The sequence below is a fragment of the Pleurotus ostreatus genome (assembly GCF_014466165.1).
Source record: "Pleurotus ostreatus strain PC9 chromosome Unknown scaffold_8, whole genome shotgun sequence".
NCBI classification, from domain to species: domain Eukaryota; kingdom Fungi; phylum Basidiomycota; class Agaricomycetes; order Agaricales; family Pleurotaceae; genus Pleurotus; species Pleurotus ostreatus.
This window is the reverse complement of record NW_023503163.1, coordinates 2,418,731-2,432,969: the sequence shown is the minus strand read 5'-3', so window position 1 is coordinate 2,432,969 and position 14,239 is coordinate 2,418,731. Positions and strand designations below refer to the sequence as shown.

At 49.1% G+C, this 14,239-nt stretch overlaps 6 protein-coding genes across 6 annotated transcripts; 4 read left to right on the top strand and 2 right to left on the bottom strand.

The window, feature by feature from the left end:
- Positions 1–95: 95 nt before the first annotated feature.
- Positions 96–1,676, top strand: PC9H_011140 (uncharacterized protein; the record flags this gene model as incomplete). The annotated part of the gene is made up of 11 exons (XM_036780625.1): positions 96–162; positions 219–271; positions 333–347; positions 402–538; positions 588–616; positions 667–744; positions 796–831; positions 885–1,116; positions 1,168–1,314; positions 1,371–1,419; positions 1,467–1,676. The coding sequence occupies 11 exons, from the start codon at positions 96–98 to the stop codon at positions 1,674–1,676; spliced, it is 1,053 nt and encodes a 350-aa protein (XP_036628008.1).
- A 330-nt stretch (positions 1,677–2,006) lies between these two features.
- On the bottom strand, positions 2,007–4,784 carry ERG7_2 (Lanosterol synthase (Oxidosqualene--lanosterol cyclase); the record flags this gene model as incomplete). The annotated part of the gene is made up of 12 exons (XM_036780624.1): positions 2,007–2,147; positions 2,210–2,356; positions 2,417–2,639; positions 2,689–2,794; positions 2,854–3,002; positions 3,057–3,146; positions 3,201–3,457; positions 3,495–3,930; positions 3,963–4,074; positions 4,131–4,252; positions 4,303–4,556; positions 4,608–4,784. The coding sequence occupies 12 exons, from the start codon at positions 4,782–4,784 to the stop codon at positions 2,007–2,009; spliced, it is 2,214 nt and encodes a 737-aa protein (XP_036628007.1).
- A 977-nt stretch (positions 4,785–5,761) lies between these two features.
- Positions 5,762–7,199, top strand: ERG9_2 (bifunctional farnesyl-diphosphate farnesyltransferase/squalene synthase; the record flags this gene model as incomplete). Its single annotated transcript, XM_036780623.1, has 5 exons — positions 5,762–5,983; positions 6,039–6,256; positions 6,309–6,897; positions 6,958–7,083; positions 7,134–7,199. The coding sequence occupies 5 exons, from the start codon at positions 5,762–5,764 to the stop codon at positions 7,197–7,199; spliced, it is 1,221 nt and encodes a 406-aa protein (XP_036628006.1).
- Positions 7,200–7,741: 542 nt separating this feature from the next.
- On the top strand, positions 7,742–10,011 carry PC9H_011137 (uncharacterized protein; the record flags this gene model as incomplete). Its single annotated transcript, XM_036780622.1, has 11 exons — positions 7,742–7,950; positions 8,005–8,135; positions 8,192–8,270; positions 8,329–8,648; positions 8,701–8,982; positions 9,037–9,222; positions 9,283–9,382; positions 9,439–9,597; positions 9,647–9,666; positions 9,719–9,822; positions 9,883–10,011. The coding sequence occupies 11 exons, from the start codon at positions 7,742–7,744 to the stop codon at positions 10,009–10,011; spliced, it is 1,719 nt and encodes a 572-aa protein (XP_036628005.1).
- A 384-nt stretch (positions 10,012–10,395) lies between these two features.
- Positions 10,396–12,905, top strand: PC9H_011136 (uncharacterized protein; the record flags this gene model as incomplete). Its single annotated transcript, XM_036780621.1, has 12 exons — positions 10,396–10,429; positions 10,514–10,787; positions 10,832–11,423; positions 11,481–11,579; positions 11,630–11,842; positions 11,899–11,990; positions 12,054–12,144; positions 12,205–12,350; positions 12,406–12,511; positions 12,567–12,720; positions 12,773–12,801; positions 12,852–12,905. 12 exons carry the CDS (start codon positions 10,396–10,398, stop codon positions 12,903–12,905), a joined length of 1,884 nt encoding a protein of 627 aa, XP_036628004.1.
- An 81-nt stretch (positions 12,906–12,986) lies between these two features.
- PET8 (S-adenosylmethionine transporter) lies at positions 12,987–14,034 on the bottom strand (the record flags this gene model as incomplete). The annotated part of the gene is made up of 6 exons (XM_036780620.1): positions 12,987–13,151; positions 13,205–13,387; positions 13,436–13,600; positions 13,648–13,751; positions 13,800–13,956; positions 13,993–14,034. The coding sequence occupies 6 exons, from the start codon at positions 14,032–14,034 to the stop codon at positions 12,987–12,989; spliced, it is 816 nt and encodes a 271-aa protein (XP_036628003.1).
- Positions 14,035–14,239: the final 205 nt, after the last annotated feature.

Sequence of the window (14,239 nt, the reverse complement as noted above, 5' to 3'; positions counted from 1 at the left end):
TCCGAAGTCTGGGCTTTGCTTGATATCCTCATCACACGCCCCCTCTTCCAGGAGTCCTCCTCAACCACTACGTCGTACGGACGAACCCCGCAGCCATGTCGCCCTTCATGGACCAAATCACCAACTCGTATCATCAGCTATACGCAACGCGGTATGCGCAAGGTCGCTACGCTCTCTCTATCCTCATACGATCTTTACTCACGATTGGCTTGATGTAGTATCATCACTGACCTTGCTCGTGTGGGACTACTTCGTGACGCTTCCTGATGAGGTTGGTGTATTCACCTTCTCTGTCCCCTTGGAGGCTGGGTACTGATTGCATTTACGCTTAGGAACAACTATTATGGGTACGCAAATATGATACATCCTTCGGGACCGGTCTCCCATACGGTGTTTGGTAGCACGGGAGATGGACATATCCACGCGCGCTATTCTTCATAGTAAGCCCTCTACTTTCGCAATCAACCACTATACGAGCCCTCGTGCCCTTTGCAGAATCGATATCAGACAATAATATGGCAGATCTTCAACACAGTCGGTATGTGGCTATTGCCGTCAGCCTGGTGTTGATCCTGAATGGAAAGTAGCTGGATTCGCCCCCAGAAATACTCAGAAAGTATGTCCTTTTCACTTTTGTAGTGTTCAATGCCTAACCTAGTTGTATAGTTGTGCGTGCCACCCTTTCTCAGGACTCAGGGCTAGTCGTGACCACTGACGCTTCCCTTCTTCACTCTCGATTTAGCTGTAAGTTGTGAGATCTTTCTTGAGATCAGCGTCTCTGACCAAATAACGAAGGTCAAGCTTGGGGTCACCATATCATCGAAGCTACGGGTGCGTCCGATTCCGGGTCCGTGTGCCGTGTTTTGTATTCACTCTCTGTGAAGGCACTTCGATAGTCTTCTGCGTCCACCTCATCCTCGCGTTCAGGATATACGGACTGTATGGACGAAGCCGATGGATAACAATATTCTTAGCCATCATGCTCCTCGCGACCCTATCGGGCGAAATATATGTCGCCATACGGCTTGCGCCTAACTTTACTCGCATTCCGCTCCCTTTCATGGTAAACATGTTCGTCTGTCTTCCGAGCGAGTCAGTTGACACGTCGCTGTTCTTGTGAGCGCTTCATTTGATATATGGGTGAAGGTACTGACGATGGACGTAAAGTGTTCCTGCTATCGCATTTGATATTGTTGCTTTGGTTCTCGTGGTAGCTCGAGGAGTTTCCCACATGCGGATGCAGCGGAACTATGGCTTCAATGGGTCCAGTATCATGCGCATCATGCTTCGGGATTCGGTATTGCACTTTCTGATGTGCGTCTCCTTGTCTGCTTCTGTCTGACGATGTTAAGAAAGCATTGTCTCTCCAGTATCTTGGTCATCTACATCGCCCTTGCCGTCTCGTGGATTAAGCTTGAGGTAACTCAGCTTTTCTTGTGCGATGTCTTAACTCATCGTGATTGCAGATTGCACAACGCTTCCTGCTACACGGATATGCGGTTTCTGCTATTTCGATGACGGCAACTCGCATGCTCCTCAACCTCAAGCGAGAAGCTTTGCGTTCACCTCATTCGAGTAACAATAGCAGCGGCAGCGAGCGAATGAATCGACACGAACACATCGAGCTTCCGGTGCTTGTACCTCAAGCTGCCCCTGTGATTATTGACATCAAATAATAGTGTATGTATGTACACCATGTAAACTGTACACTTGATACTTTGTTGTCGAACAACGTAAAAAGAAATAACGATGGGCTTGTGTTATCATCGACTGCGATACATCGGAAGTTTGGGTTGCAAGTGACGTTCCATGTCAAGCTTGGATGGGCACAATGCGGCTTGGTCTTTGATGCATTCTCAGGTTATCTCCATCTCAGCAAGATACACGACCAGGCACTGCTAACATACGTTATGCAACATTATGAATGAAACGACAAGAATATCTAAGACTCTAGGTATGTGCGATCAAAAATTAATGTCCGTGGAGATACCTACGATGAGATAGGTTTACTCTAGATCAGTTCGTTGCAGGTACTTGTGAGCGAGACCAAGCATCCAGACTGTAAAGACAAGCTTGAAGTTAGGATACGTGATCGTACACGTTTTGTTGAAGATGCCTTCAATGGCTTCCTGTTCCCAAGAACCGTCCTATGAGATCGGGGGTCAGAGTCAGTATCAGTCATTGCGCGGCGAGCTGTCATAACCCTCACAGGTAGTTGCCGCGACATGACAAGTTTCACCGCTCGCGCAATAGGCTTACGCCGAGGATACTGGGCGAACATGAGCGCCAACGCTGCCCAAGAGGTCTGCACGACCTGCGAGCGCTCATGACAATGATATATCTCGGTTTCACAAGACTAGAAGTATCACCGAGGGTTAGGAACAATTGAGAAAGCACCGCATGTTCAGGGACATACCTTGTATGTCTCGCCCCAGCCGCCGTCGTCCATCTGCTTGTCAAGCAAGAACTCACAAGCCCTTCTAGCGGATTCGCTTGTTGCATAGGTCTCTCCGACCAAGGCTAAGCTCTCCAATGCGAACATCGTGGCGTACGTAAAGCAGATGCCCCATGATCCAAACCAACCCCCTTCGGGCCGTTGTGCCTTGTGCAAGAAGTTGATCGCTTTGGATACTACACGGCTAAAAGGGCGATAAGAAGGCATAGCTTAATTAAACAGATGCGACTAACCTGATGTCGTGTTTGCGATATTCGGGGTAGTATTTACGGAACACGCTCAGAGCGGTGATGACTGATGTGGTGCATTCAGGATAGTTGAACTCGACCATGATGTCGCCTGTGAAGGAGCTGCGTTAGAAAGCTGTGGTACTCGAAGGATAACAAAACGAAAGGTACCGAACACCTCCGATGGATTGAGCGCCTCCAAGATGCGAGGCCCACGGATTTTCTCATAGCTCGCGAATCCACCATCACTGTTCTGCAACCCGATCATGAGGTCAACAGAATCAAATATTCGTCGATCAGACATCAGTTTCGGGGAGTCACTGAGAGATAAGAATTCACGATAACCGAACTGGGGGATCAAAGAAGCGACGGACCTCCATTTGTTCTGCAAATATAGAACCGCCTTCAGGCCTTCGCCCGTACAATCCGAGAGGGTGTAATTCTGCTCCTTGGTGCTGAATCCCCTGTAGTACATACCACCTTGAGTCGTATGCGGATTAGCAGGAATGGAAGCTTACCATGCTCCTTTCGTCGAGTGTCTGTACGCGGACTCGTAGTGTTTCGGATTCTCCGTCATCTGCGAATCAACTATCCATGTGAGGATATTGAGCGTCGACGCTTTGTTCTCCTCCAAATCGGCTAGCCCGGTCTCCACAACCGCTTGCGCCGCAAAGCCTGTGTCCCAAAGTTGACTCCCGTTCGTTCCTCGAACGCACATCCCATCTGGTCGCACCCACATGAAATCGGCCCTAGTTTTCCGCGTGCTTCCGGACGGCTTCGCTATCGCATCCTTCGCGATGAGCACGGCACACCATTTGCATCATTTTCGACATGGGCGCGATGTCTTGATAACAAGTATTCTCGTCCTCCTTACAGATTAACTCGTATACCCTATCAAGTGCGCGTCTTTGAATAGCGGGGATCGTGCAGGATTCCACCGTTAGGCTGAGCAGCGTGTTTAGAATATCCAGCGCCACGGTATGAGGGGCATACAAATCAATCTGGGCGATGTTGTTGCGTTGTGCTGGCCAGTCGATAAACCTATATGGCGTTGTGTATAGCTCCTGCGGAAGGTTAGTCTCGGAAACGAGGATTGTGCGCAAGACACTTGCCTCTCGCAGCGACAGAATGAGTGGTGTCTCTTCAACTTTAAACTGAACGCGATAGAGATAGCTCATTGGGATATATACTGCGCGAGTGTGTATCCACCAGCGCCAAGGGTGGATAGGAACCCAGTCAGGAAGTAACCTAGAGATGAAGTTAGAAATGGATAAGTATACTCAAGATAAACTCCCCATAATTCAGGTGGAATAGGGTTATTCCCCTCCCACTCATATACATTTAGTACAGACATCCAGAACTTTCCCCAGGACGGTGAAGCAACAGCGCCACCTGTGTATTATTCAGGCGGCTGAGAAATAGCAATTTAGCGTACATATAATGCGTACCGAGCTTATGCAGTGTGTCGCGGGCCTTTACAGCAGCTGGGTGATCCTTGTCAACACCGAGTAGACGAAGGGCGCAATAATTGAGTGCTGTTCCCAGCACGGTTGAGGGCCCTTCAACATGTCTGGAACTTCTGTTAATAACGTTAAGAAGTACCAAGGGATAGACACGTACATCCCCCACCCTCCATCTTCCGGGTGAGCGCGATTGAGCAGGTACCGAATCATCTCCAAGCGTTCCTCCTCCTCGAACCATTGCCCCGACGCGTATGAACCAATGACCATGCCAGGAAGCAAGAACATTGGCCCGCTGTACTCTCCCGGTAGATGACCGTCGGGCGCTTGAATGTGCTTCACGAACTCAAAGCCCCGCCTGGCTGCCTCAAACGCGTCCTCCGCAGGTTTGATTGTGACAAGTTTCTTCGAGCTCTAATGGGCTGAGTTAGCTTGTTTCTGCATGTATTTTAAGCACAGGCGCACTACGAGGGGGAGACCTAGCCAATACCGGTCAATGTCCGTCTGAGGCCATTCTTCGTGTTCTTCTTCAGCTTTGAGGTAATGCCATGTGTGCCGCCCGCCTTCTCCCAGTCGCAAACGCCACCGCGAATAGTCAGTGAAGGGGATTTCTGGGCTTTGGCTGATAACAGGGTCTATCATGGGAGTTAAACGGAGAGAATCTACCTTGCCCCGTCAGTAATTCAGCGTTTTCAACTCGAAAAACAGAATGGTCTGATCTCTTCCGAGACGAAGCTACCAAGCGCCGACTCCTGATTAGCATTGACACATGACTATTTAGTCATCAAGTACTCACTGGTGATTGCCGCCCAGCACTTGCTCTTTGTCTTGGACCACGAACGTCTGAACGTTTAGAAAATTCATGCATAATGCTATGTGAGTGTGCTCTTGCTCGCACCCACTGACCGGACAGTCTCGTCTCAATCTCGATTGAGCAATCAATCAATTTTTCTTCGCGGCTGAATGTCCCTAGGTTTGTACACGGACGTTGAGGTCGCGGATGCTGTGGACTACGGCGACGCTGAGTGGATGCGGAGAGCAATATTCTGACCCTGGAGTCCTTATGCACAGCCAAGTGCGGAAGTAGCGTTGCCCTTAGTCGATTCTATCTCGGCCGGGTTGCTAACGAGAATAATCGCTGCATGGTTCAAATATGGTCGAGCTCAAAGTATTTTCATTGCCAATGGATGCGCAGCAGCGAGCGCGTATGTCGTCTTGTTCAAGCTAACAAAATGAATACAATCTCACGGTCTTCGGGATTGCTAGCCTATCTCCCTCTTAGGTTCGTTGCAGTCGTGAGTCGTAGATCGCTTCGCACTTATGTTTGAAGGGGGCGTTCCTTGCTCTGGCCTGGCGCTGAACTCCTGAACATGCCGTAAAATTGGATCGGGGGGGTGCTAAGACCATTTGCGAACTCGCCGAAATGAAACTTTTCTTCCAAGTCGGAATATGGAGTAAGCACATCAAATTGGTCCTAAACCCTTTAGCTCACTGACTCCCCATCCGGTTCAAGTAACCAATGCATCATAGCACAAGACTGGCTGGTATATAGCTGCGTGCGACCCAGTAAGCATTTCAACATCTCTCGTTCCGCATCCTATTGGTTCTGATTCATTACCATGCAGCTCTCTGAGATCGTCTCGTTGCTCCTTCAGAACCCAGCCAAAATACCCCTTCTCTTTCGCCTTTATCAGCGGTACAAGGCCCAGTCTCGGGTCGGCGGCAGGGACAATGGTCTACCCGATAGCAAGGATATGAAGCAATGCTGGGCCTTGCTAGACTTGACCAGCAAGACCTTCGCCAAAGTCATCAGGCAATTACCCGGTGATTTGCGACCTGCAGTAAGCCTACATTCCCGATGTTACGACTCATGTTGACAAATGACATGGTCTCTAGGTATGCCTGTTGTATCTTGTTCTGCGCGCGTTGGATACCATAGAAGATGATATGACTCTTGATCTCGATCAAGTCAAACTCCCTATGCTACGCGCTTTCCACGAAAGCATCTCCATCGAAGGGTGGACATTCAACGGAAGCGGACCAAATGAAAAGGATCGTCAACTCCTCGTCGAATTCGATGTTGTCGTCCGTGAACTCGCACTTACCAACGAAATGTAAGTCTGCTCATCGTGAACCATCCACGCGTTGTTCTTAACTAGATATTAGATATCGCGAAATCATAGTGAACACTTGCCATACTATGGGCGATGGGATGGCCGATTTCTGTAGGAGACAGCGAATCAGCGAGGAGACCGCATCGTCAACGGTCGAAACCGTCGCTGATCTCGATCTATACTGCCACTATGTTGCGGGGGTAGTCGGGCAGGGGCTATCGAGGCTGTTTGCCGCCAGTGGGTTGGAACGCCATTGGCTCCGCGATCAGGATGTTCTTTCGAACTCTTGGGGATTATTTCTCCAGAAGGTCAACATACTCCGCGATTATCGCGAAGATGTGGACGACTCCAGATGTTTCTGGCCCAAGCACTTTTGGATCAAACACGGCTTCAAGAAGGTTGAGGACATGTATGATCCTGCTCGAGAAGCCGACGCGCTGAACGTCCTCAGCGAAATGGTCATCGAGGCACTTAGCCACGCTGTGGATACGTTGGATTACTTGAACCTCCTCACACACTCCCAAATATTCGAATTCGTCGCTATTCCAGTCATCATGGCGATGCTAACAGCGAAGGCTTGCTTCATGAACCCGGCAGTATTCCACACTGAAGTGAAACCATCAAAACAAGAGTATATCCCAGTACGCAACCAATTTACTTCACTATCCAATAACTGCCGCTAACCTCTGTTTGTGGTGTAGATACTAGCTTGTCTCGAGGATATCAACGATGTTGCGAAGTTGTTTGCGGATTCGGCTAATTGCATACGGCAGCACGCTATCCCATCTGATCCGAACTATCAGCGGATCTGCAAATTCACCACTGATGTGAGTTTCTCCTTGAGCCTCTAAGCTCCTTGCTCAATGTCGGAAATCAGATCGAGAGCTGGTACCAGAAGCGTCGTCCGAATGTCTGGACACGGGTCATCTCCCTTCTGGGCTAATTGTAAAAAAGTGTTTCTCCTCATTTTAATACTCCATAGAGCGTTTTCTAATTTATGTATCCTGTACTACGTTAGAATGATGTCAAACATACAGAGGCCATCTTGGCCTAAATGAGACAAGGATATCCTTCGTAAGAGCGGTGAAGAGGCCATGGGACCCTGCAAGCCGTCAAAAAATTACCGCTTCGCGCAGATCGCAGGGCTGCGAAGTTTCATAGATACTGGCGGCTCGCGACGAAATTATCTTTGCTCAAAGCAGGGTCTCCAGAATAAGTCATGACCGGCGCTCGGTCTCTTGGAAGTCATGTAACAGGGGAATCTCAAACCCGTCTAGAGGTAACCCCATTGAGGTTCGGGCGTATTTCTTCAAGGAGATCCACAAGGGACCGCAAAGCAACCGCATGGGGTCATATTCCCAGCGTGTACGGCATCTGCACCAAATTCATCAAGTCTGGATCGTCACACCACTCCGAATAGAATGGCTTGTTGCGAATTAGGGAGCACAAAAGCTTCATCCCTACGCCGGCTCCCCTTCGTAAGTCATGTCGGCCTTCAGTAAACCCTCGCTTCTGCTCACCCATAATGGCTATGCTTTGATAGCAGCATTTCTTGGAATTGCGCTGACTGTGTCGTCGTGTACTGCCTGGTACTTCTACCAGAAGGTGACGCGAGAGTGGGAGCTGAATCTATCACTTCTTGGACATCCTCGTGGAGTCAAGTTTAAACAAACGGTCGTTATTTGTGGAGGAAGGTAGGCGTGTATTCTGCTGTCAGCTTTAGATGGAGTGCTAATACTTCTGAAAAGTATTGCAGGCTTGATCAGTGCCCGTGTCTGTGCAGACCACTTCCAAAATGTTGTCATTGTCGATCCTGAAATCACAAAAGCTGGACAGGAATTTGCGAAGAAAAGAGTGGCCCAATACGACTCCCTCCATGGTGTGTATTCAACACGGAACCCATTGCATCCGTTGTATACTCAGGACACTCTGCAGCTTATCTGACATTTATGGTCGATGGCCTTCGCCGTCTATGGCCTAATTTGGACCCGATGATTGAGCAAGCAGGAGGAGTGTACGTTCGGGTGCTGGTCCATTTTGGAGTCTTGCTAATCCATTTGTTCGCACCATAGGTTTCGGCCAGGCGATTTCAAGCTGAACTTTGGAGGCATTCCCCTTCTTGCCGCTCAATCGTCGTATCCGACAACGATCAAGACAGCCGCTGGCTTCGAAAAGACCAATGGCCTCCCTGACACAATGCTCATTCGTCGCCCCAAATTCGAGGCAGTGTTATACCGGCTACTCATTGATTCAAGCGCAAATTCCATCCAAACGATACAAGGAACAGTTACGGGGCTTGTCCCTTCCGACGACATGTCTGATATTCGGAGCGTCAACATTCGAACAAACGAGGGCGAAGAGAAAACCGTGAAAGATGTTGCGCTTGTCATAGGTCAGCCTTGGTATTCCATTCTATGTGCTATCTATCTAAACCCTACCCACAGATTGCACAGGTAGCACTCAAGCAGGTATAAAATGGTTGAAGTCGGCTGGTTTCATATCCTCCCCTGAATCCTCCTCCGACAATAAGAGGGGGCCAGACAATTTACGGATCAGCTACGACCACAAGCTTCGTTATGTTACTGTGACATTCGATAATCTTGGAGACCTTGTTCATACTCTGCCTATTCCTGGTGGTTTTGAAAAGGCTGGTTTCATCTATACCTACTATGCACACTGCAAGTGGGGTAACGAAGGTTTCGTGCTGACACGAATGGATAATACAAGTGGGTCTTTACTTTATTTTTGGGGAATCCAAAAATCTGATAACCTCGAGATAGTCCAGCTGTGCTGTGGCGGTTGGGGGGATGTCCATCTTCCCAAAGAAAAAGAAGACATACTTCCTTACGTGCGTTCGGTGAAAGGCGCTTATCCTGCCCCCCAATGGGTCCGCAAAGTGGTAGAGATGCTTCTTGAGAGCGAGCAGAAAGGCGACGCTGTGATCACCTTCAAGCCACTAAAAATACGTGCGCTTCACATTCTCCCTCCTACATCATATCGCACCTGACGGACTGGTGATCCTGTAGCTGCACCTTCGTTTGTTCAATACCACAAGATAACGCACCTTTTGCCTTCAAATTTCATCGCTATTGGAGATTCAGAGATGCAGCTCAACCCGTTATTTGCGTGAGTGTTGTGGCGCTGATAATTGAAGACAAGTGACTCAGACTTTTTAATAATAGGCAAGGTTGCAGCAAGGCCCTCTTCAGTGCTATGACTCTGAATACTGTTCTACACAACCGCGTAGCTAGCAACAGTCCCAATCAAATACCGAAGGACTTTAGCACGCTATACTTTCAGCGCTCGCATAATACACTAGAAGATATATGGTCAGTGTTCAAGTCAGTCCTTTTTCTCCTGTGAAACTGAATCGAACATCTTGACTATCAGGAAGTCGACCAAAGCAATAGGTGAGAACTTTTGTCATGTTGCAAATTCGGGCTAATTGAGCCTGCTACCCAGACTATGGTTATCCTACAACGATCCCGATCAAAGAGGAGAGCCGCGACAGGGAAGGTGCGGCCGTCCGTTGGTATGCCTATCATGCTGCTCGAGCAGCCGAAAGGGTCTGTAAACTCCTAAGTCCCTACTAAGATGTATCCTCATATTCATTTCCCATATTCTAGGATGAGGTGGTGGCATCTGCATTATGGCACGTTCGAATGCTTGCTACGCCGCAAGCAGAACTCTTCAGGCCGAGAGTGATATTTGGGGTCCTTAGATGGGCAGTCATGAATGCTATATCACAAACGTAATCTCTCTGTATAGCTGCGAAATATTTATCAAGCTTCGACGAGCCATCGAAGTGCTCTTGGCCGATAGAGGAATGTTGCGAAAATTACCTTCTATGGGGCGTGGGTAAAATCATGAACCGAATCTCCATAGCCATAAAAGGCTATTTTGAACAGTTAACCAATAGCAGGTTAGTGAACGGATTGGGCAACCTCTCCGGTTTGCATTAACTATCCTGAACCCAAGTATCCCAAGACATCTTGATGTGCGCCTTATGGGACTCTGGGACGGCGAACACTTACTCGGCCACCCTGAGCCCGCTTGCTTGTTGAAAAAGTCACTGGGCTTCGCCACGTGGCCAACTCAAGAACAAGCAAGATGTCAGGTCTTCATCGCTCGTTGCAACAATGCCAGCAAGCTCCCAGAGTTTAAAAGGGCGGAGTGCGTCTGCTATGTACGCTCTGTGCCTACCTCAAACGGGGTCAGCGTCACATTCTGCGTTCTAGCGTCATTGGATTTCTCTAGTATCTCCAATGCGCTGGCTTCTCCCCATCATCGGATTCGCGTCGCTGTCAGCTGCAATCCCCAGCCCACAGTACTCTTCGTCCACACACTCGCACGCCAAAAGATGGGGAGATCTAGTCCAACGACACTCTTGGCCAGCAGTCCCTAAAGGCTGGAAGTTTCATTCAGATGTTCCAGAGGATTATAAAATGACACTGCGTATCGGCCTGAAGCAGCATAGATTTGATGCGCTAGCAAATACACTGTTTCAAATTAGCGATCCGTCACATACGAGGTATGTGCTCGTACAACACGCTTGATATCACCTAACGAATGTAGGTATGGGGCTCATCTATCCAAGTCCCAAGTGGAATCGCTTGTTGCACCCCACGCGACATCTGTGTCCATCATCGATGACTGGCTTCGAGGACATGGGATCGATTTGTCTGACAGCAATTCAGTTTCTCGGTCCAGTGGTGGTGATTGGATTACCGTCGAGGTCACCATGCCACAAGTCGAAGAGATGTTGAATGCCAAATACGGCGTTTATTCATACGGACTGGACTCAGACTCGAAGGATGCGTCAAGTTCGAACAGGGACTACGTGGTCAGGACGCTCGCCTACTCACTGCCACAAGCGGTGCACGACCATATCACTGTGATATCACCGACTACCTACTTCGGCACATGGAGGTCCATGCGAGCTACATCTTTCGTCGATACTACCGAAGTTTTGGCAGACGTTGACCAGAACAAGTTGGCAGTCGTTACGCATGATGGCGTTGATATCCCAGTCGATTGCATAACCAACATGACACCCGACTGTTTGCGCCGACTGTATAACATTTGGTACAAGCCACAGGCTACACATCTCAATAAGCTGGGGATCGTGGGCTATTTAGGCGAATTCGGGAACAGGGCGGATCTGCAGGTACAGATTTTATTATTCAGTCTTGTTCGTTGGGACCTTCGTATTCACAATTCGTAGATATTCTACGAGAGATATATGCCCTCCGCGCTGGGGACGTCCTACAATACCACTTTGGTTAATGGGGGTGGCGATGACCAATCGAAACCCGGGAGAGAAGTAATCTCAAGTTTCGTTTGAGTCGGTTTATTTCTCAATATATCCACCAGGCTAATCTAGATATTCAATACGCCGTCTCCATCTCGTACCCGACGCCCAACATTTACTACTCCGTCGGCGGTTCCCCGCCATTCATTCCAGATAGTCGGACGGTGAAGAACACGAACGAACCCTACCTCGAATGGCTACACTGGATTTTAGCGTTAAAAGATGAAGAGATACCGAAGACGATCACTACGTCCTATGGAGACGATGAGCAAACGGTCTGCATCCTCTCCATACTTCTTGTAGACCACTTTCTGATGTAGATTTCCCGCAGGTGCCTTATGACTACCAGATCACCGTGTGTAATCTATTTGCACAACTCGGCGCTCGAGGTGTCTCCATCCTGTTCTCTAGCGGCGACGTCGGGTATGTTACTCTCAGGCGCCATCATTGTAAGCATCCCCTATTAACTGCTATTTGTCCTGTCAGCGTTGGTGGTGGCGATTGCATGACGAATGATGGGTCAAATAAGAAGAGGTTCCAGCCTGGCTTCCCCGGGACGTGTCCGTTCGTGACTACCGTGAGTATACTTCGATGCTTCCCGTTGTCGCCTTGCGCTGACATATGAACCTCCTTCCAGGTCGGTAGCACGACACATATCCCAGAAAGAGTCGTAAACTTCAGTTCCGGAGGATTCTCAAACACATTCCCTCGACCTTCCTACCAGGATGCAGCCGTCTCGACATACCTTCAGGCTATTGGCGGCATGTATTCTGGATTGTATAAGTATGTGAATTTCTGCACAGAGTAGGCGTAGATATCAATCCTTTCTTCGCTGTAGCGCGTCCGGTAGAGGTGTCCCCGATATAGCAGCTCAAGGAACCCGGTTCAAAGTGATCTTGGGTGGGGAGACAAAGGCGATTGGCGGAACAAGTGCTAGCACCCCTGTGAGTAGCAATAACACTATAATATTCGAAGCACTCACGTTTACATGATAAACAGGTCGTCGCGGCCATGATTGCGTTGATCAATGACTATCGACTCGCAAACAAGAAGCCTACCCTGGGTTTCTTGAACCCAATGCTGTACTCAGAGAATGTGACGAGAGTTCTTAACGATGTTACTGAAGGGTCCAATCCGGGATGTGGAACGACCGGTAGGATCACTAATGGTTTGATACTCTCCATACTGATTACTTCCCCAAATAGGCTTCCCAGCGAGGGAAGGATGGGACCCCGTAAGTGCTGTCACGGCTTGATGCCCGCATTCGCGCTAATTTCACTTCAGGCTACGGGACTGGGTACGCCGGATTTCTTGAGGCTACTTGCCACCCTGGGATGAACCCTTGTTGTTTTGCTGTATATCGTCGCCGCTATCGTTGTAAAGAGTAATATATGTATCAATAAGCAGATGCGAAGTTAATCAGAGGCCCACAACCCATTCATATACACCGAGGAAAACTGCTCCGCCAGCCGATATCCATAACGTCCGAGGTACAACCCCTGCAAAGAGGGCTCCAACGCCTTCGCTTGTGTATATACCTCTCAAGCGGGTGGAGACTGAGGGCAGTTTTTCCTTTGTGGGGTCCTAGTGATTGCGCGGTGAGGAGGGGCGCTGACGGCGGATCAGCGGTATCTTACCCGAAGATCGAGCATTATTCTTGTTTTAAGTACGTCTAGAGGCGTTGTAGCTGCCGCAGCGAATCCTCCAGCGATACTCCCACATATCGCCGCTTCGTGTGCATGAGGCTTCCGACCAAATTGCTTCGCGATTTGCACTTTCAGCAACTCGTAGAGAGGAAATTGAATCGATGTGAACGGTATCTTCCGTAGCGTGAGGCGAAGAAGCTACGAAAAATTTCGACTACTCACCTCCCTCATTATTGTTATCCCGAAGCCACGATAAAAGCCTCGCCAACCGTCGTTTGAAAGAACAAGTTTAGCAGCTGACCATGAAGAGTGGCCTTGTGTGCCATACGCAAGAGTCTGCATGCGTGTTTTCACCACTTCGGTTGGTACGCGGATTAGGCATGCAACCTGCATCGTGGACATTACCATTTTTCAATGGAGTTATGAGAACATACCACTTCGCCAACAGAGGCAGCTAGGATGTGAGTCAAAGGTGCAAGATGCGGTTCCAATGGTGTGTGTCTCTTGATCGTGTCATATGTGGAGAAGAAGGCGGCCGCTAATTTGGTCATGAGCATCGCCCATGTCCCATACACAATACACACACCTCCAGGTGCGCTTCCAACAACAACACTCCCAATTCCTTTGTATATCCCTTTGAATCCTCCACTGCGTACAAACCCCTGGGGTGATTGAAGACGCGTTTTCACGGTGTCTATTGGGAAGAATAGCAAGTCGACGGACGTCCCCGCCAGACCGCCTGCCTATTTGATGTCAATTATTGGATCATGAAGGGAAACGAGGACGTGCCGCGAGAGACCGTAGGAATGAGGGTTTGCCATCGTGGCCGCTCATATGCGAGCAGCTAAAGACGATGAATTAAATCTGTCGTCGTCAATTGAAGATGCTCCCCGAACACGCCACCTTGAACTCGTCGGAAGCTTGAAGCCGATGCCAGCCGATCGTGATCGATATCATGTGAAGTGGCTGTGCCGGAGACTCAGTGATTTTGGAGTAGCGCTGGCCGTTTTGACTCTTCATAACTTC